The sequence below is a fragment of the Lepisma saccharinum genome, chromosome 2 (genome assembly GCF_977018435.1).
Source record: "Lepisma saccharinum chromosome 2, izLepSacc3.1, whole genome shotgun sequence".
Taxonomy (NCBI): Eukaryota; Metazoa; Arthropoda; class Insecta; order Zygentoma; family Lepismatidae; genus Lepisma; species Lepisma saccharinum.
The window spans coordinates 214,360,614-214,383,832 of NC_139230.1; the positions used below are offsets into that span (position 1 = coordinate 214,360,614).

At 37.9% G+C, this 23,219-nt stretch overlaps 1 protein-coding gene across 1 annotated transcript in view; it reads right to left on the reverse strand.

Moving 5' to 3' along the window:
• Mitf (transcription factor Mitf) overlaps positions 1-23,219 on the reverse strand; it is a 207,294-nt gene that overhangs the window by 21,786 nt on the left and 162,289 nt on the right. Inside the window, exon 6 of the mRNA XM_083117962.1 lies at positions 8,768-8,843. Within this exon, the coding sequence (XP_082974088.1) occupies positions 8,768-8,843 (76 nt within the window). The remainder of the gene's footprint in view (positions 1-8,767; positions 8,844-23,219) is intronic.

Here is a 23,219-nt window from a genome sequence, read left to right on the forward strand (position 1 = left end):
AGAAATCCTGCAGAAAATTTGAAATATGAGCCTCGCTTCTGTACTGAAAGATGACCATGTGTTCCTTGGCACAGGTGTGTAAAAATGTGTTTCTTTACGTACCCCATAGTCATATCTATTATTACAGATGTCTCATAAACAAACACTAAAGAAAGTAGGATCCGAACCACTCTGCAATGCGCCTCCACCAGGTTTCAAATCTGGGAACCCTTTATTATGAGGGTTGCACATTGCAGTTTAAATTTCTGATGCAATGTGTGCGTTTTTCATTTGGGTATAGACAGACAAATAGGTACAATTGTGATTGTTTCTGATTGGACCAATTTTGTTTTCCACCTCACACGAGCACTAACACATGCATCATATTATGCCACCATCTTGGTTGGTACACAAGTATTGAAGTACTAAGAAGTACTACATATTAGAATGCAAACTCACAAATCGTTTCTTAAATTAATTGATTATCAATTGCTTTATTTTACTTTGCTTTTCTGCCACTTATGGCTAATCATGAATGGTGGCAAGATGAAATGGATGAAGGGACAATACAACATGTGCCCCACGGAGGAGTCCAGATGCCAAAGCCTCGCTAGTCTGCAAAATGCAGTCCAGGAAGAGAGGTTGACATTTGGGTGTCTTCGAAAAGGGTCATCCCTTACACCTCCCTTACTTAACCCAGGATCGGTCATGCTTGCTGTAGTCATGTCGCCAGTTGCGGGTGAACGCGGCATTCACCCTTGCATATTTCACCACATTAATTTTTTTTAAATTTATTTCTTGTACTTGTAATGATCTGTTTATTATAATCCTTCTTATTCATTTCATTTTTGTTTCAAAATGTTTGTTTTCAAACAGCGTAGTATACATCGACGAAGCCAACAAGTCTCAGCGTTAACAAAAAGCGCATGTTCCTCTGAGGTAGTTCTGGGCCTCCCCGATGGCGCAGCGGTAGCATTGTCACCTTGTAATCAAGGGGTTCCGGGTTCGATACCCGGTGGAGGCACATGGCACAGTGGTTCAGATCCCACTTTAAACCGTAGGTCCAGTCCCGATTAGCCTTACTGTGCATAAAGTGGACTTAAAACACCAACTCAACTCAACTCTGAGGTAGTTCCATCTGATCTCCAGAAATATATATGATATGATATAAAATCACTGCGACACTTTGAATTTTCTATTAACACGACAAGAACATATAGGTACGAAAACTCACTAGAAACAGGATAGACCTATTGACTAAATAATGCACAAATGTAAATAAAAAAAATATGTAATGTAATCAATCGGTTGCTTGTGAGCTCTGTGCTCACTCTGACAACACTATTTCCACAACAATGGCCTCTCTAATAATGCAGTTTACGTTATCTCATAAAAATGTGATCAGGTCACTCGTGACCACAGGCCAATATTTTAAATACTGTTAAAATGGCACTTGGGAAAAAAAACATTAAAAAAATGTCAGGAAACATAGAAACTAGAGTACAAACACCTAAAAATATTGAGATTTTCATATTTTGTTTCCATTCAAACTTGGCTGATTGCAATTCAGGTATAAAATGTAAAAATTATAAGTGAAGAGTTTAGTCAGTGAATACTGAAGATGAAGTGAATTTTTCAAATTTGATGTCAACATAAAAAAATTAATTAATGACATCATTGGTGATTTACCAATCCCAACAACCTACTAACACACTCTTGAATTAGCGTCAACTAGAGAAATATGATGAGTATTCAGGCTTCTTGTAGTAGTTCTGATTGTGACCAGACGTGGTCATTTTCATTCAACCTCCCTTACCCTCACAGATCAATCTCGTCCTCACAACTCTGTCTCGAGATCACCCTCAAGACAACTTTCACCCTCACCCTTGCGACTTGACTTCATCCTCACGACTACTTTCACCCTCACCCTCATGACTCTACTTTGCCCTCACGACTACTTTCACCTTCACCCTCATGACTCTACTTTGCCCTCACCCTCACATGCACTCACCTTCACGACTCTACTTTCGCCATCACCCTCAATCTCACGGATCGACTTTGCCCTCACCCTCATGACTCTCCTTTTGCCCAAACACTCACGAATTGACTTTGCCTTCACCCTCACACTCTCACCCTCTGGACTCTCCTTTTGCCCTCACCCTCACAGATTGACTTTGCACTCACACCCTCACCCTCATGACTTGCCTTTCGCCCTCACAAGTCTTTGGAGGGTGAGGTCTGCCCTCACGACGCAGTGTGTTGGTGATGTTTGAAGAAATCACCGAGTCTTTCCTTTACCACATGCATTTCATACACGGAAATGACACGAAATTGAACTTATTCATGTAAAGGAAGTTAATGAAGAAAGCAATATGGTTTCACAATGAGTAGCATTTTGAACCAAGATTATTTGAATTATATATTGCATAATTAGATTAACTTACATCAAGTATAATTATAATTTTTTATATATTATTTTTAACTAATGCTGTCACAAAAATCGTGAGACTGACAGCCGCATTAACTTTATAAATCACCTTATCAATGGAAGATGCAACTGCTCCATCTTTATTTCTTCATCATGTTAATATTTGTTTATCACACTATAACATTGATAATATGCAAACATCTGAGTTGTGGTATCACTTTATCTTCTGCACAAAGATTTTGAACTTTATCTCACTACATCACATTACTGGAAGTCTGGAATGCCATAGATAAGAAAAACTTGCCCTGCAGGTGTTCAAAGCCCCTACCCCCACCCCCTTGGTTGTAAGAAGTACAGTTTGGATTTGAAGATATGCATTCTTGAACTCTGATGGTAATCTCACAGCAGGAACAGGAGCATATAACGTAGCTCGAAGACAGCTTGGAAATGGAAATATGATCACTCGGTAGAAGCTTTTAAAAAGAGAAAAATTGACGAGCCATAAATTTCATGGTTATGAAGACAGAACAATAATCAAAGTACAATAGTACTGTGCTACAATTTTGAATATGTCAGTCAATTTCTAAAATTATTTTCCATTGTTTCATGAATTGTTGATTGTATCGTGTCAAGCACACACCCCGATATTGTAGTGCCAACGCTGTCGTTTTGAAATCCAAGAATTCCACTTCTAGCTGGGCTACAATTTAGTACTTCTCCCATTGTAATTGTAGGTCCAGTACATATTAGCTTATCTGAACATAAAGTTTACGTCTAACAAACTACACCTCTTGATAATGAATATAAAATATTACTTCCTTGTTGATGGACAATGAACGTTGCTTCTTTTTCGTATTTTGAACCGGCCCCTGTTGCAGAGTGGATAGCACATCGTACTATGATGCAAGGGGTCCTGGGTTCGATTCTCGGCTTGGGAATGGACGTTTGTGAGTGACCATTCATTAATTTCATCATATCACTCATCCCCATCTTTGCAATTAGCCAAAAGTGGCACAAACGCGGAGTACAATCAATCAATCAAGTTGTATTCTGGTTTCTTCATGTTCCAATTATACTCCTCTAGAATAGCAACGATAAAGATACATGAATAAGTAATAGGTGAGAGGATACAAAGAAAAACCCATATCTAGGCACATGAAACTTTTAATTTCATTTTCTCCCCTCAAAATACTGTTTCACTTAATTTTTTTCGGAAGGAATCTGTCAGTGTTCCATCCTGCGTTTAACAGAGTGGAGTATGGCAAACAGACTATGAACATCATTTGCTACTGCTGCCTATATCCTCGTGTTCTAATTCGTCTTGGTTTTAAGAGAAGACAACGTTGCAATTATCAAACATTTAGTTTTTCTTTTCTGTCAAGAAAATTTGTTGATTTAACCTCTTCCAGGTAAATGAAGATCTGATTATCATGATATGAATGCTGTTCTTTTAACCAATGTGGTTACAGTGACGTCATTGTCAATAGAGGAAACAGTCTAGTACTCCCTTGCACCTCCTACCTGGCTTGCATGAGGCTTCGATAGTGAATGGGAATTATTAATTTCTTTATTTCCCATTCTCAATCCCTTTCCCTCTGTCTGCATATTCAACATTATACATAATGGGAACACTGAAAAATATTTTAAGGTATACATTGTACGAGGCCTGAGCAGTACCAGGGATAGCAACAACAAATAAATCAACTGCCTAGCATTAAAAAATTAGGAACATAGATAAAAAGGACTGATGTGGGGTGAGAATGCAATATGTCAAGACAAACAAGTAGGTCTGAAAAGAATGCATGCAAATAATTATGTACATAAAATGTAACTGATACTCTGAGGAAATATTTAATTAATTAAAGAGTTTCTATTTATTTGTCAAGTGCCAAACAAACTATTTTGGCCAATAGAAAAATTAAAGAAATATGTGATTGTCATGCAGACACTGCGATGTTTTGTTTCACAATGTTGAAAACATTGGCAGACAATTTTTTTAGATTTCTATCTTACTAGTAGAATATTCATCACATCAGTCAACAACTTCTAATAATTTTTATGCTTTCCAGATCTTATCCATGACATCTTACAAAACCGAATTTTTCGTATGCTTGATTTACGACACAGTGGATAGATATGTTCTTTAACACTTAACTTGGTACTGTAAGACACACCAGGATCAGTTATTTTTTCTCCTCTTGTTACTTTACTTTCCTCGCATTTGACAGTGAAAGTTTTTAGATTTTATGTATGTGTCACATATTTGGCCTCTAAACCACTGGAATATTGCTAAGTTCTCATTCTTATTTAAAACAGTATCGCTTTATGATAACATTACATTACTTGATTATTAAGGGATAAATGTTGAGAAATATGCATGTGTGAAGAAAATACAATAAAATGGGTAGTTATCATTCCATGGATATAATTGAAGGGAAATTGGAAAGATCAAAGTCCACTTTTTAGTTTTTGAACTGAGCCCACAAAACAATAGATATTAATGTGTATAATGTCTAACTATTAAGGTGCAGAGTTAAGAGCACTAAATACCCCTCAAATACGCAGACAAATGGGCACAAAAATGACAAAAATAAGCACTTCACAAGATGCCCTAAAATCAAAAGACAAATTAATATTTTTTTCCCACATGGGAAATATATGTAATTTTATGTAATGGTCTAGTTTAAAACTATCAGCTGCTGACGTGATTTTCGGCTACTCCAAAAATGTATCCAGGACAGAGTTTGTTTTTCTATCTATTGCTTGAAAAAAGGATAAGCAGTGCTCGAAGTGAGGGGGCATGGTTTCCCCAGTTAGCAATATTTTCAGAGCATCCCACCAGCTGTCACACTGTCACCATGTTAAACGAGGTCGGTATTGCTGCTACAACCATTTTTTGTGGTGGTCTTCTTCTCAGAGACCGAGCCCATCTCCATGGTGGAGTACTATGCTACGATGGCACAGGTCTCTGGTTCGAATCCCGGCCTGGATAGGTGTTCTTTGTGAGCGAGTGTCCCTTCAGTTTGAAACTATCATTACACATCCTCATCTTCGCGATCAGCTAAGAGTAGCAGAAAAGCTAAGTAAAATAAACAAAATCAATCAATGGAAATTCGTACATTAGGGTAAAACTTAATGAAGATTTCAGGCTTAGTTCTGCTCCGTCCAGTGCATCCGATATTGAGCTACATGTGCAAGTCATACTACTTCTAAACAGATCTGCAAATGAAAATCAACTTCCTAGAGAATAAATAACTTGGGTGAGTGATTATGATTCTACCTGGAACCGTAACTTATGCGTACAAATCTTTGATAATGTTGAATATGTTTTCTGATTTTCCTGAGACAAGTTGTTCGTGTAAAAGAGTGCTCTCTTAGATGCATGTAATAACTAAATTTAGATCAATAATATGATATACCCGTTTAAGTAATCATAATTTATCTAATGTTGCCTTATGTTGAGCAAAATCTTGCCGTGCAGGTATGGAGGTGTTTAAAACTCTCGTACAAACTGAAAGAAGGCAACACTGTAATGTAGGATATTTTTGTTAGACTGCCGTACTTCATTCTAATGTTGGAACAACAGTGTTTCATATGCTATCCAATATTTGTCTATATATATATGTGTAAATATATGCACCTCTAATTTGCAAGCATGGTGAATTTTGTTTAGAATCGGCTCTCCGTTAAAATTACACTAATAAGATTTTCTGTGGATCCGGACACATACGGCCCTGTCTCGTACCTATCAAGCATCAATACAATAAAACAATGATAGAATGAGGTTTTTCTTTCCATAACTGAACTTTCATCAATGACCCCCTCCCTCCAATCAGAGGGTTTGCGCATGCTACTTTAACTGACTATTCCCGCCAGGATTTTCGAAAGGGAAAATATAACAACCACACTCCTTTCACAGGAACAACAAAGCAAATGAGTACTGCTTGACTCCTACAAGCTTTCAGGTGGGAAAAAGAAGGGGTAAGTTTGTGTCGCTATGTGCTAGCATGAGTCATCAATCAGTTGTCCAGTTTGGATTTTCCAAAGATCTTACGTACCTTGCCACCTTCAACTGGCATATCAGATTTCGGTCAATTCAACATCCAAAGGCACGTAAAAACACCTCAAGTAAACAGAACTTGCAAGGTAGACATTTTAGGTAAGATTAAGCAAAATAATCACTAGCCTTCAAAATAGACATTTATAGACACTATAAAAATGAGTTTTCGGCTAGAAATACCATGAAACAGTGTTGCACCATGTAACCAATTAAACACAGTGCAGAGAGAGTAAAAAAGTTCAGCTAAATAGACGGGGCTATTAAAGCCTATGTTTTACTACAAAGGAATAAAAAAGGCAAACTGACAAAAATCCGCAATGTATAAGTGTTCACATTTGCAAAGATCAAAACCTTAATTCCAATTACAACATACCATTTATACTTCTACTCAGCGGCGTGCATTCAGGGTACACAAGGTACGCAATGCGTGACCCACAACACAGTAAGAAAAAATTAACTTTTTTTTTGTCTTGCCCGAACATGAAAATTCAACAATTATCACTCTGAAACACTTCCACTGCAAGAAATTCCTATTTCCGCATGAAATTTTTAATTACCTTCTCGACTTCTCCTTCAGTTACTGGGATGAGAAACGTAGTGTTTGTGTTTCGGGGACTGCTTAAATATGTTCTTAATGTAGTTGTAGAGATTACTGCATTTTTATTTATGGTATTGGGAATGTTGACAAAATATGTATTAAAAATTTGTGCTATATCAAGGTGATTGCTTATTTCTTCTCCATCAGACATTGTTTCTATTTTTCATTCATGTTCTTGTTTTTCTTACCACTTTCATCATTAACAATCTCCCATAGTTTTTTGATTTGTTTGTGGATTTGCTTATTTTATCTGCAATGGTTAATTTCTTCATATTGTTCATTACCTTCCTGAGGATATTTACATATTTCTTGTAGTGGTCTTTAAGTGTGGTATTCTTGTTTTTCTGGATTTATATATATAATTTTCTTTGTTTCACATGATTTTTTTTATCTCTTTGGTTATCCAGGAAGTTGAGTTGGTTTGTATGTTTTGTATGGAAATGCTACTTCAAAATTACATTTTATTGTTTTTGTGAATAGGCTTACTTTTGTATTTAAATTTTTCTCCATGAGCACTTCAGTCCAGTCTTCTTTCTTTAAGGAATATACAAATTTTCCTATATTTTCTTTGGTGAATTTTCTTTTTTCTATAGTAGTGAATTGTTTTCCATTTTTTTTGGTTTATATTCTCTGGTATATGGAAACTTATGAAAACTGCTTCATGATCAGACAAGGCTAATGGTAAAATATTTGTGGAGTGTTCCAAAAAATCTTGAATATTTATTACTTGATCAATACATGATTTACTTGTTGGCGTTATCCTTGTTGGTGAATTTATCGTTGCAATCAAATTATGGGAGGTTAGAAATGTAGTTAGTTGCATTTTTTTCTGGACTGTTTTAAAAAATCTGTTTATATCACCCATCACTATAATGGGTCAATTTTTATGTAATAGAATAGACAACATTGTTTCTAATTTTTCAAAAAAATGTGCCTAAATGTCCATCTGGTGTTCGGTATAAACAAACTACTGTTACTTTATTGTGTTGTAATTTTAAATTCACTACTGCGTGTTCAAAATTGAATAACGTGATGGCCCTCATGACTTGGGGTTTCACCCTCATACACCCTCACGACTAACTTTTCGTCCTCACACCCCCTCACCCTCATGTATTGACTTTGCCCTCATGACTTGAGTTTCATCCTCACACACCTTCACCCTCACAACTTGCCTTTCGCCCTCACGTGCCATCACCCTCACACACCCTCATGGATCGACTTTTCCCTCAACCTCATTCACCCTCACAGATCAACTTCACCCTCACGACTTGCCTTTCACCCTCATGGATTGACTTTGCTCTCACCCCTCTCCTATTGCTCTCACCCTCACAGATCAACTTCGCTCTCATCCTCACAGATCAACTTCATCCTCACCTCAAGTGTTTGGAGGGTGAGGGTGAGATCTGCTTTCATGAGGGTTGCCCTCCAGAGGGTGACCACCTCTGAGAATCAAAATCAGCATATTAGTATTTTATTTGTACAAAATATTCACACAAATTTGCTGGAACTGCCGATTTCACGTAAAAGCTACGGTATCTATTGTTATTTACATCTCGGTAACAACCATAGTTTAGTTTAAAGATCAGACACATCTTGTACTTGACAAGCTTGGATTATGAAGCCCACAATGAATTGTCTAAGAACTGCTAGAAATTTGCTAACATGAAATGAATTATGACAACAAAAATATTACTGTACTTACGGATCATTGTTCTTTGGTAGCAATGTTCCCAACTCCTTTATCCTGTCATTTATGTTGTACCTTCGCCTCCTTTCAACTGCAAAGACAGTTATTTGTTACAAGAACAAATCCAGGATATTGTGCATTATTTATAATGACATTATTATTATTATTATTTATTATCTTAATAGGGTTACATTTAAGCCTCACAATATTTCATTTAGTTCATTATTAATACAAGTAATGGCTTGATGCCCTAGACAATAAAACCACGTCTAACGAAAATGAGAAGATTTAAAATGTTTACATGATTTGTAGAATAATTTACAGTATCATACATAGCATATTGAATTAAGGATTTGTGGGTGTGGATATGGAATTGACTGTTCGCAGAAAGAGGATGAAAATTTTAATTATATGTAGAGAGGGGGGAGCACTGAAAACAATATAGACTGAGAGTTAGAGAATTTATAGACATGTGAATGTAGAAGACCGCAGAACTGCACTTTGCTGGTACTGAGTTTGACCTTCATCGGGAGTGAATTCCAGGTTACCCCTGCTAGGTACGAGAAGTACTTCTGACCAAATCTGCTATTGTTGGGTTTGGGATTACTAGCTCTCTATGTAAGGATGATCAGGTGTTTTGGGCACTGACCTCAGAGCACAGCTTAAGCCTATTATGCAATGGAGATGATTTGTTATGAATACTATGGAATACCTTAATGAGGTAGATGTAATGTATTCTCGAAGTTCATTGTTTGCTAACCTAGCAGACCCTTTTGAATTCTTACAACACTTTCAAATTATGCAGCTAAAAATTTGTATGGCACCGAGACCCATATCATGATTCCATGCTAAACCATTCAAGTACCAAGTTCTCACATCCAATCTTAATAATGGTAAATATGAAGAATTTCTGCACAGAATACTAAGATTAAACTAATAACTGTGGCGCAGCTACTCTCTAAATATGGGCATTATCTACATCCTCATCTGCAACATCTGTGGTGGCTTCTACCTGGGGAAAACATCCACAGCCTCAACTCCCCCCCCCCCTTTCCCAGAATCAACAACCACTACTCCTCCACCCAAAACCTGGACTTCATTGTTGCCGTTCATACCAACAATCACAATATCCCCTTCAATGATTGCTTCCATGTATTGATCATCCAACCCTACCCGAATCCACCAACACCTCAGTAGGAAAGATGGGAAAGGGCCTACATATCAGACGTATTCAATAACACCCCATGGCCTGAATAAGGCCACTCGGTAACTGTTCCAACCATCTCCACCCTGTCATTTCCGTTCCTTTCCATCCCTCTCCTTTTCCCCTCACATCGCCCTTCCGCCACAGGCGGTGCCAGAAAATTTTGACCGGGTGGGCAGAATTCATATATTCACAAATTAGAGTGGACAGATATAAAGTATACATATGAGTTTCACAAACATGCACTCACTCTCTCTCCCTCTACCCCCACCCCTTCAAGATTTTGTTCGTATTTTTCCCCCTTTTCTTTTTGCTGGTGTACATGTTCTTATTTATCCTTTACATATCTTTATCCTCTGCTTGTGTTCCCTCTTTCTCTCTCACACACACACACACACACACACACATACATACATACAATCCTTTCATAAATTATTCTAATCAAATTTTCTCATCTGCCTTCTCTATATTTGGGACTTGATGCCATCACCTCCTGAAAAAAACAACTTGGCAGGTCTGTAGCCAGGATTTTATTGGGGAGAGGCTACTTCTTTATCAGCAGCTGCCATCTATAGAAAAACTTGGGGAGGGTAGAAGCCTTGAAGATGAATTTCTCAGTATATTACAATTTATTGTACAAATTGTTTAATCCTGGTAAGGAAGTAAAATTAATTACCACTATACACTATTTATTTATTATTTTATTATGCTGCACACATTTAAATTAGAATTTCGGAAAGGCTTCAGTCCCCTTAGCCCCCAGGCTGTGTCTGACTTTATCCCTCAAAAATCTGATGCTGGCTCAGATTTTTCTCCTCTCTATAATTTCTTGTGTTTTCTGTGTCAGTCTTGATATAATCTCCCTACTTCTCTCTCATTTAGGTCCTTCTTCCTTTCATTGTATCTGATTGTCCATGCTTTCACCTGTTCACTACTGCGTACTTTCCTTTGTATAGTGCATATATTGTCTTGTTCCTTCAAGTTAAGAAGGAATTTTCCACATACTACTTTATTAGGTGAACGTGCAAAAAACAGTAGGACTGTACTGTTTAATTCATGCGAAAATTAATTAAACTTACAGAAGAAATTCTTTACCAATGCAAAAGTCAGCGAAAGTTGTTCGGTTACGAGAGGTACTTATATTTGTGAAACCAGCATCATCCCTAGGTGAGGGCCAAGGCTTCGTGCTACATGGAGGGAAGCCACCTAGCAGCAAAAATATTTGAAATGTAATTTTAGCATACCCAGTGGAGGCACATAGTGATTCGGATTGCACTTTAAACTGTAGGTCCAGTCCCCATTACTTAAAACAAAAATTCAAGTGTAATTTTAGCATTTAAGATTCAGAAAGCAAGTTATGATAAAAGTCGACATTTACAGTTGTGCAAGTTCCAACTGCCCTCGTTTATTTGCCATTATTAACGTCCTTTACAAAACAAAATATTTTGTTTCTTCTGATGATGCAAGAGACATGCTGTGCATTCAAGAATGGCGACAGGAAGTATGTCAACACCAACAACAGTGAAGATTTTTTTGTTTTCTCCATAATTCAAATGAATGATCTTGAATATCCAGTTATAATAAAATTGCGAGTTTTTAACTGGAAAGAGTGCTACTTCCTGGAAGAGGGTAAATGAATGATCCTTTTACTTTGTTCATGGGAGTTTTCCAAATTGATAAGTGCACATGAATCTTTCCATTTCATTAATGTCTTATTGTGAAAGTTTTAAAACACACAAGGAATGCGCAATTTTTGGTCATTCTGCATTATACGTACTTTCCCAGAATAAAAACAAGAATTTTCACACAAGATATCACTGAATTTGCACAAAATGAATATAAAAAATCTATGCAATTTCGGAAGTGATCACTTACTGAAGTAAATTTTCATGTGGTCAATGCAGAAAAAGAGATGTTCAAGGAGCTTCAATGGAAATATGCACAGCGTTTGAAAAAACAAATACTTTTACACACTTCATTGTGGAAAGTTTTTTAGACCAAAAAAGTCATCAAATTTGATCATAGTAGCTATTCATCTCTTGTTCATAGTGCTTCAAAACTCTTGGAAAAAGTTTCGTTTATTTACAATTATCACCATAGGTGTCGACTTTAGAGGGGCAAGGCACTTTCTGTCCCCCAAATTCCTCAAGAAGTATATGCATTATATGTAATAAAAAAATCTATATCATTGTCAATCTTGCCCCCCCCCCAAATTTTTATTGGCAGGCACCCTCTGACAATTATCATACTATCAAAATAAAACATCTATTACCCTAAACCCTAGCATAAGGAAGCATTGTCATGGATCGAAGTTCATTTTCATACCAAATGAGAGTAACGTGCTTTTATCTACGTGTTTGGTCGTTTAAAGATATTTGTTCCATTCTGTATGATTTTGTACTCCCCACCTCTGAAAATGTGCACTTTGGCTACAGCAAGATACTGCACTGCTTCTAGCCAAAGAAGTATTAATTGGATCATGTTTCAAGTTTTAAATAAGATAATTTTGACAGGTATTATTCATCAACATATTTTCTAACCATTTTCCTTTTCTTACTCAGTAAACTAATGTAAATCCAAAAAACAGCGAATGACAAACTTCTTATGGAATAATTTGCGACACTTTCTAGTATCGACAATATTTATAAGAAAAATGTTCACGGAGTCAAGACAAGAATATGCTTTTTCTTGAAGCATTCATATTTTTCTAAACAATTACGTCTTGAATTTGTTCAGGTGAGCAATCTGGTGGGCAGAGGAATTTTTTGGTGGGCACTTGCCCATCCTCGCCCACCCATTGTGCCTTCCCTGCCTTTCCCCCAAAACTACAGCCTACCCCACAGTTTTTGAAAAGCCTGGTGAGAGAATAACGTTTTTCTGTATTGATTATATCTTTAATCTGGACCCGACAACTTTGCAGGACAAACACTACCTTCCGTTTCTACCATCTATTTTTTCTATGACTGAAGATGTGGCTCACGTCTTCGAATTAAAATATTCCCAGTATCTGGTGAATGTTTCCTACTTCCTTTTCATTTGATATACAGGATATACACAAATGAATGGTGTGGTTATAAATGTTGTGTACATATACTCTGTCTTTAATAAACTTCCATCCAGCAACTTCGTGATCGGATAATGCATGCAGTGCAGGATATTACAGTGGACATGTTACACCGTGTCTGGAACGAGTTTGGTTACCCCGTTGATGTGTGTTGTGCACCAGGGGATCCCATATTGAAGGGTTGTAATTTTAACTCACATATCAAAAACTGGGACAATTTCCGCCTCCAACAGTGTTTGCTGCAACCACGTAAGTTGAAAAATAATTTTTTTATTGACATTTATAACTGCACCATTCATTTGTGTATACCCTGTATATCTGATTATGCAATGGTGATGACAATTACTTCTAGTTGAACAGTATACTAAATACTTGCATTTCATGGATAGTGTTGAGTTGTGGATATACACAGTGGAACCTCAATTTTACATTTTTCAGGGGACCAAGTTGAAAACTTAAAATGCAGGAAAATGTAAAACCGGGGAACATAAAATCGGTGTTCCACTGTATATTCAGGGTGTCTGCAATTTTTATAAAATAAATTCCTGACCAAATTATTAGGGCAATTTATGTACATGAGCATTAGGGTATGTTGAATAAACACTTTTTTAGGTTCAAGTTTTCCAATAGCTCCAAAAATTGCCTTTGGGATTTTGGAATTGCCTCCTGGTGAAGAATCAAAATGGGTTATTAGGGAAATCGTTAATCTTCATGTCCCTACCCTAGCTTCAAGGTTTGAAATTTTGCTAAGTTGCACTAAATTGAGGAATTTAGGCCCATTGCCATGTTTTCTGCCCTTGACAATTCAGGGGCAGCTACCAAAAACATGTGTAAATTTACAGAAATAGTGAAGAAATTTCAGTTCCGTTGAGAGTCCAGTTTGTGGCACCATGATGTGAAGGAGGAGGCTGGGTGTGGAGTGGGAAATCCCTTGCTCTACCTCCCTCCAACAGCAGCTGATTCTGGTATTCTATAGCTGCTCCTCTTGCTGTAGATCTCTGCTTACTATCTTCCCACTAACATAGAGCCCACCATGAGGACATGTCTGCACATCGAGCCCCACCTGTGCCCACCTACCCTGAGTACTTCATTGTCATTATGTGCTGCAAATTTGGCTTTATCTGGCCCCCTCTGGCTTGTTCTAGCACTGCACCTGTAGCCATAGTCCCTGCATGAACTAGTCACTCTTCTGCTTGCATATGGCATGGTGGTGGACTTCCATACACTCTCCAGACAATATAAAATGTTGCAGCTTCTCATCAGACAAGCAGGTGAGAAGTAATGGCAGCTTGTGATGCTGCCAATCAAGCAAATCAGCGTAATCACTGAAATTCAAAGGTAGGATTTTGTTTTTGAACTGTCGCAGTTCTTAAGATTTTCTTGCCTCCTCTCGGGTCTTCAGTATATGCCTTAGACCAAGCTCACAAATGTGTCACCTCTTGGTAATCACCATTGCCAAAATGATGTGTTCAGGATGAGTACATTACACGTTGATGGTAAGACTGTTTGGCTAGGCGATTTGGAATAAGAAGAAAGGTTTAAAAATAAATCCAGTCCAGTAAACATGTTTTGCAGATCTAGACCTGTTCATAAGCCAAGGTATGACAGTAACATAGCATTTGTAGACTGAGATCTTCGTTTCACATGGAGACCAGAAAACATGCGATCCACATGCAAGAAACACCACTCCTTTCAAATGTTTCTCATTGAATGTGTAACACCTACTGTAGCAAATTTATCCATTGTTGCCACTGACTTTTAAGCATTCTTTATTGGACTTCTGCTATTATGAACATGTTAATTTTTCCAGAATGAGTAATTTTCAATGACTTAAAAAAAAAATCAATTCCCAAACTTTCCAGGATTTCCAGACCAGCAGACACCCGGACACTAGATTTTATCTGGTGGTACACATTGGTTAATTGTACCAGTGCCCTTTTCCCTAGCCAATAATAAAGAAGCAAATATAACTAATTGCATGATCAAATATGAATATACCATAGCATTTTCTAGTAAATCCAATTAACTTTGCATGACATCCATAGACCATTTTTATTCAATTTGTATGGCAAAGTGGTTTCTGAAGAGTACCTGAACCTTTTCATCTTTATGTCATGAGCCGACATTAAATGCTAAATGAGCAAACACCAGTCAAGTCCCCGGTGACGAGAGGTCACCAGGATAGTCAGAGTGAGTGGCCGAGATAGTCGGAAGTGAGTAGCCTAAGTGGTGTGACTCATGGAGTGTGTCCGTGCAAAGGTTGGCCAGTGCCCAAAGTACACACCGTCAACGGACCACACAGCGCTGACACGACCAGGCCAATGGACCAGATCAGGTACAGTGATGACACTAGTAATTTAGGTATCAGTGTTTATTTGCTCAAACAAGGCTCAGGCATGTTCACCCCCTTACCTGTTTGGCCTGTACATAATAAACAGGCGAAGGACAAAGGAGCATTAATTATTCCCCCTTCTCATGTTTAAACCCCTCTCATAGCAAAGCTGTTAGGTTGGCAAACGACTTAAACCTAACATGGTGGTTAGTGCGCCGGTTTTGTTGTATAGGCAAATTAGCTACCGGTCCACCCTTCAATAAGTAAATTAAAATAATTATGTCAATTGAAATAATCATTATGTTTTCTGAAATCACAAAATTTCTCAACGAGGAGCTCATTAAAGCCACGGAAGAAGTTCTCAGGGATTTGCATGCAAGAAACAATTTCACCACCCTCGATACTTTTAGTGCAAACAATTCATTCTTGCAAGTTGGAGCTATGCCTAACACAGTGCTAAGAGACCCTGCCTTGATGTCACATATATCAAAATCGCAAATTGTTCACAACCAGCTCTCTAAAAATCAACAAGGCATTTTTGATGCATACACGGTAACGTATTTGTCTTACAAAATTTAGTCTCCATGACTCTTGCTCTCCGTAAAGATCAAGACGATCTTAGAAATTAGGTATGTAGGGAATTGAACTCTAGGCGGCAGTCAGAACATTCCAGCTCCCAAGCAAGGACATTCAATTCATCGGATATGCCGCTCAGCACTCTCAATTACTTAAGGAAGTCCAGGATTTTTCTCTGGTCAGCACGAAGCTCAGTGCTCACAGATGAACAAACCAAGTTCGAGCGATACGGCTCCCATTCCAACTGAGAGCAAAGTCCAACACAGGTTGTCATCTCACACGAAAAAGATTATCATAACGGCTGATGTCGCAAAAGCTGAAGCAAATGTTTTGGTTTCAGCTTGCAACCCTGATTTTCTACCCATTGGCAGAGTAGCTTTAGCTTTTTCTAGAGCGTGCGGACAACAACTGAACAAACCTTCAGCAAAACACAACCTGGTGATGTCAGTTATTATATTTTTCATTCCGTCACTCCAAACAACAAAGATCCTGAAATTTTGCGAAAATGCTATGTCAATTGCTTAATTTACTTTTAACTTTAAGTCAAAGATCAATCACTTTCCCACACCTAGCCACAGGCACTTTGGGTTAGACTCAGCAACCGCAGCCAAAATAGCCCTTTTATGTGCGAAGCAATTTTTAGAAGAACATCCTGATGAAATAGACTATTACGTTTTGCACGCATGCAAATTCTGACAAATAGATATTTGAAGGTGAATTCAAACAGCTGTTCTAGTTTTCCGAATGCACAGATGAAATGAAAGGATGAGGTGCGAGAAAGAAGAACCCTAAACAGAAGCAAAATCGTAATCTTGTTACTTCAGTTACTAGTACACAGGAAGGTAATGCTGGAATTTCAGAAAAATTCCAGAAAATCACACTTCTTTTAACAAAAATCAACATTTTCTTCGTTGACATAACAAGCAAATTCCAATGCTTTTAGATTCAGGTAGTACCACAACTGTCATGAACAGGCAAGACTTACCTTGAAATATCAAGGTAAAACAGAAATTTCATGTCTTAAGTGCTTTTAATAATTCAAAATTTTCAATAACAAACGAATGACTTGCACTTCAAATTGACTGATCAACCTTTTCTGCACACAACACTTCTGTATGAAGGGTACGATCAACCTTTTCTGCACACAACACTTCTGTATGAAGGGCAAGGGAACCTCAACATTTTGGGAAATGATTTTCTAACAACACATAGAGCCGTCATAGATACAAATAGGCAAAGCTTGCAAATTACTCATTTTGGCTCCCGGAAATTGCAAAAAGAAAAGAATGCTCAGCAACAAGTACAGAAATTATCCAAAATTGCCACGGAACATCTCGAACAGCGTATCCAACCCACCTACACAACACAGGAGGAAGTAAAAGTAAACCCTAGAGAACAAGCGGTGGTAAAAGTACAGCTTATAAATTGCACAACTAGCGACAGTAGCCATATATTACACCCCATTCCCAGATTTTCATCCCCTAAAGGAACTTGCATTCCTACCTCATGCATGAAGACGAACCCCATGTCCTCATTACAAATTTTTCCAATGATCCAGTTACCATTCCGAACATTCACGACGATAGGGAAAGCTGATGTGTTGGAAATAATTGGCCAGCAGGAAAAAGGAGACACAAACAGTCCTGCCGAGGCAAGGACAAAACCAATCTGGAACCCACTAAAGGGAAATAACAGCGATGATGGGAAGCCACATAGACATTTTTTGAAGGAAAATTCTGAAGAACTCCAGAAGAGTATCTCCAGAAGAGTATTTCTGAATCTCGGAAAAACTTTGACAAAACGAAGATAGACATCAATTTCAACATCTGTGAAGAAAGACCGAGATAAACTACTAGAACTGACGCACGAGTTCGCCGATGTCTTTAGCTGGAAAGAGGATGGACGACATAGGAAGTTGCACCCTGTATGAACTATACATTGATACAGGAGATTTGCCTCCAGTGTACACTCAACCCCACAGGATACCTTATACACTTCCAACCATGCAAGACAAAATCAAGAAACTGCTACAACAGGGCATCGTTTCTCCTATTTTAGCACCATGCTGGAACTCTCCTATCCTGCTTGTGAAGAAACCAAATAACACATACCGCGTCTGTTTCGACGCTCGTTCGATCAACGCAGTCACCAAGAAGATAAGTTTTCTGGCACCTCATCTCATAGATATCGTAGAGAGGGCGTAAGGTTTCAAATATTATCCATCCATGGACATCCTCTTGGCTTATTTTCAGATATGCCTCACACCAAGTAGCCGTGAAAAAGTGAGTTTTCAAGTGCCGCAGATGGGGACTTATGCTTTTAATTATGCCCCACAAGGATGTCATGTCGGGAACAGCGTTAGCGATAGCGCTGAATTCAGCCCTCAACGTTGTTGACAACAGCCATTTGTTCTTCTATGCAGATGATCTCCTGGGAGTCTCTGATGATGTACCCACTTCCTTGAAGATATTGTGTCACACTTGTGAAAGACTTAGGCTCGCTGGATTAAAATTGGTTCCTAAAAAGGCAAAATTCCTTTACCGTGATATTGTCTATCTTGGACACCATTTATCTGAAAAAGGATGCACTATTTCACCTAAGATGCTAGAAACTGTTGAGTCGTATCAGACACCTACAAGCAAGAAGACTTTATGCCAATTTTTGGGCCTGGCAAATCTTTCCCATTGTTACTCTCCACATTTTTCCAAACACGCATCAGTTCTTACACAATTGCTGAAGAAGGAGAGAAAATTTCGATGGACAGAAGCACAAAACTAGGCATTCAATGCTTTAAAGCATTCACTAATCACGAGCTCAGTATTAGCCAGATACAATCCCTCTCTTCACATATACACTGACAGTAGCAAAATAGCTCTTGGGGCTGTCATTGCTCACGAAGATCCCAAAGGAAATGTCAAGCCAATTGCATATGCAAGCAGGATACTAAATGATAAGGAAAGGGAATAAGACAAACATGTTAGAACTCTCTGGCATAATTTTTGCTTTAAAAGCATTTTGACACTACATAGTTTTCAAAATATTTATATTACACACCCATTCCAAATGGATTCAAAATTTATGACAATCAACAACCCTAAAAGGCAGTCTTTGGCATTTTTCACAATTTCTGTCAGACTACAATTTGGTCATTCAACATCTAAAGGGAACAGACAAAACAGTGCCTTGGATGCCATTAGCCGTAACACGAGGATACAAGATGAAACTTTTTCTCCTCTCCTGGAAGATGAAATTGTGTCTGTTTTGAGAACATGTGAATTTGACCTTGCCAAGGAACAGCAAGCAGACACTTTTCTCAAAAATATTTACCTACATTTAATTGGAAGTAAAGAAGCCGACCCTAAATATGACAGAACCAGCCAGCAATTCTGTCTCCTAGATGACATTATTTACAGGACACAAAGTTCAGACAAACAGGAAAGGCTACTCACGTGCACTCTTCTCCACACGTTCTCAACCATTTTTGATACTATAAAACATATGCAAATGCGAAGGACTGTTATTATTTTCCTTCTCAGAAATCCTTCATATACAAGAAATGCAAAGAATGAACAGTGTGCATGACTTAAGCAGTCCCATCAACCAAAGCACTTCGAACTACAAACAAGGACCTCTGACACCTTTCCAAATTATCGCCTTGGATCAATGTGGTCCATACGTCACATCAGGACCAGAGGGACATCGCTACGTGATCACGTGCACTGACGCAGCCATGCGTTACGTAGTAGCCGCACTGACACATTCTCTCACTGCTGAAGTTTTAGCAGATTTTCTGTACACAAAAATTATATTACCATTTGGCTTTCCAGAAAAAAATCATTTTCGACCAACTTCCAGGTCAGTAGTGTAATCAGGTTGGTTCAAAATAATACTTGGTACGAGGCCTATTATTTTTATTAATTTTAGCACAGTGGAAAACCTATTTTGATGATGTTTTTGACGATTTTATACGATCTTATACTATTGCAAATCTGTGATTTTTCATGTCATACTTCGTACGAGGCCTATTATTTTCATTAATTTAACCACAATGGTAAACCTATTTTGATGATGTTTTTGTCGATTTTATACTATTGCAAATCTGTGATTTTTCATCTCATACTTCGCACGAGTGTCAATTTCTTTCAAGTTAAAGTATGTAACACCCATGCACACCTACACCCACGTACACCCACGCTATGCAACAAGTTATTACGCAATGTTTACGCAACAAGTTATTACGCATACCCATATCTAGCATGTTGTTGGTTATGACGTAACGGGATGTCTTCTGATTGACTTACTGTTTACACCATAACCAACAACATGCTAGATACGGGTCTGCGTAATAACTTGTTGCGTAAACATTGTGTAATAACTTGTTGCATAACGTGGGTGTGCGTGGGTGTAGGTGGGTGTGTGTGGGTGGGTATAGGTGTACGTGGGTGTAAGTATGGGTATGCGTGGGTGTAGGTGTGGGTATGTGTGGGTATGCGTGGGTGTTACGTACTTTAACTCGAAAGAAATTATGACACTCGTACGAAGTATGAGGTGAAAAAAAACACAGATTTGCAATAGCATAAAATCAACAAAAACATCATCAAAATAGGTTTTCCATTTTAGTTAAATTAACAGAAACAATAGACCTCATACCAAGTATTACTTTGAACTCCCAAAATATATGTACTTTTATACTTAAAAAAAAAACAACTGGAAAAACTCACAGGTAGACTGGAAGTGGACCGGAAGTGGACCAGAAGTAGACCGGAAATAGACCGGAAGTAGACCAGAAGTGGACAGGAAGTAAATAGGTGTAGGTGGGTGTAGGTGTGGGTGAGTGTGGGTGGGTGTGCGTGGGTGGGTGGGTGGGTGTAGGTGTTACGTACTTTAACTCGAAAGAAATTATGACACTCGTACGAAATACGAGATGAAAAATCACAGAGTTGCAATAGTATAAAATCGACAAAAACATCGTCAAAATAGGTTTTCCATTGTGCTTAAATTAATAAAAATAATGGCCTCATACCAAGTATGGATTTGAACGTACATGATTACACTACTCAGGTCAAACTTCAGATTTGTTCAAAGAATTGGCCAACAAATTCCAAATTGAACTAAGCTTTGTCAGCCCAGGATTTCATCAGAGCTTTGGCTTAGTTGAAAAAATGAAACAAACGCTGGAAGGAAAGATCAAATTCTACGTCAATGCCAAACACAGTAATTGGTCCGATTTCTTACCAACAGTGGTCTCAGCTATCAACAACATGCCACATTCATCTGCATGGTACTCACCTACATATTTACTGATGGGTTATCATCCCCACACCTTACTGGATGCAATTTTTCAAACCACGCCGCAGCATGTGAGCAATTATGAACGGCTGGAACATATGAAGCTTTCGCGCTGATTGGCACAAGAAAATCTCCTCAAACGCCACAGAACAGATAAGGCACAGCTTGATCCTCACTATTCTCAAGCAACATTTAAATCTGGTGATCAAATACTTTTGTGGAACGATCGACGCTTATCAAAGACGTCCAAAGCATTCTCAGGTAAGTACGAATGCCCCTTCACAGTAATCGAGCGACCGATAAAAACCATTACAGAATTGAATGGATCAAGCAAGGAAAACTGTTTGAACAAAAGGTAGCGTCGGTCAGGATGAAACTTTACAGACCACAAGCAGTAACAACATCAACTATATATTTTACCACGCTGAATAACACATATAAACTAAGCTGCTTCTTATAAATTCTGTTTTATTTTTTCTCTGCACCATTAACTCACAGAACAAGAAGAAAATTAAATATATCTCGTACATGCGACAGCACTCGCTGCAACATTTTTCTTTCTTTCTCATACAAGATTGTGCCGACCCTTTGTCACTGTGATGTCACTTTATGATGCGACATCACACAGAGTAGGATGGAATTCTGAAGACCATACCATAGCAACATGACCTTCTGCTTCACTAGCATTTTGTGTATGTAAACAAATAGCATGAATGAGTTGAATATAGCTACTGCACAAGGGAAGAGAGCTCACGTGTTCTCACTGTTCGTGAAAAAAAAAAAACTCTATACATCATTCGCTGTAAAATTTTCATTCTGTGACTTTTCAATAATTCATAACTACCTTTAACATGCCAAAATGCCTTTACAGAGCATGTATGTACCAACGTCTTATCAACTCTTTCTCTTCATATTTCTTCAATTCATGTCACTTCGTATATATAAACTGCAATATTATCAATATAATTAATATATGACAGCATGTTAACTTCTAAATTATTATCGTGCAGATGTGTCACAGCTATCCATGAAGTGCACCGAGAGCGCTGCATCATTAAAAACTGACCAAACTCTCACACAGAAACACATTTTTTTCCCTGATATGACACACAACTCTCACAATTTGGACAGAAATACCAAATCGAGCCCCAGCCTCTTCTTGTTACATCTGCCATTTTTATGACATCATGCAATATTGCCATTTCCATCTATTTACATTAAGTATTATTACATATTAGAAACTTCCATTCCATTTAATCACTAGTTACTCCTAAAATAGAGTGCATAATTCAATAACTAATCTTGATATTTACATCCTGACTTAATTAACATTGCTCCAATTTATGCCCAAATATTATTTTGACTAATCACTGATGATATATCACGAATTGCTGTCATCACTAATGTACCTTGTAGTAGAAATAAGATGCAGCCATTGCTCCATATTCCATCCAGATGTCATCCAGAGTTGCAGACAAACCCGCATGAAAATAATATTTTTCCCGGACGTTTCCTTTGTTGGTGAACTTTCGTCATAAACATGATTTTGTCTCCAACTTCAATGTGCATTTTTTCAAAATTGGTGTACACCTAACTTGTCTTTCTTTCAGTGTGAACAGTAATATTTTTTCAAGTGTTTCAACAGTGTTTACATCAGTGCTCGTCATGAGATAGACATATTTGTTTGTCTTTTTTCTTTATGCTTCAATTTTGTGTACCGAATTTTGCACCTTGATACAGTGCAACTTAATGTGACATTACGTGACAAATATGCTTACATCTGAATATGCGCAGACTTTCATTCATAGACCCAATTTGCGGCGAGACAACATATACGAGGTGCATTCATTTATTGGTGGATAAGTTAATTTTACTACATATATTTAATTCTATATTTAAATCATAACCTCTATTGTTAATAAAGAAATGGGCTTGTCCCCTGGTCAACCCCATTTCTTTTCAGGGGGAGGTGGCATGTCACGAGCCGGTATTAAATGCTAAG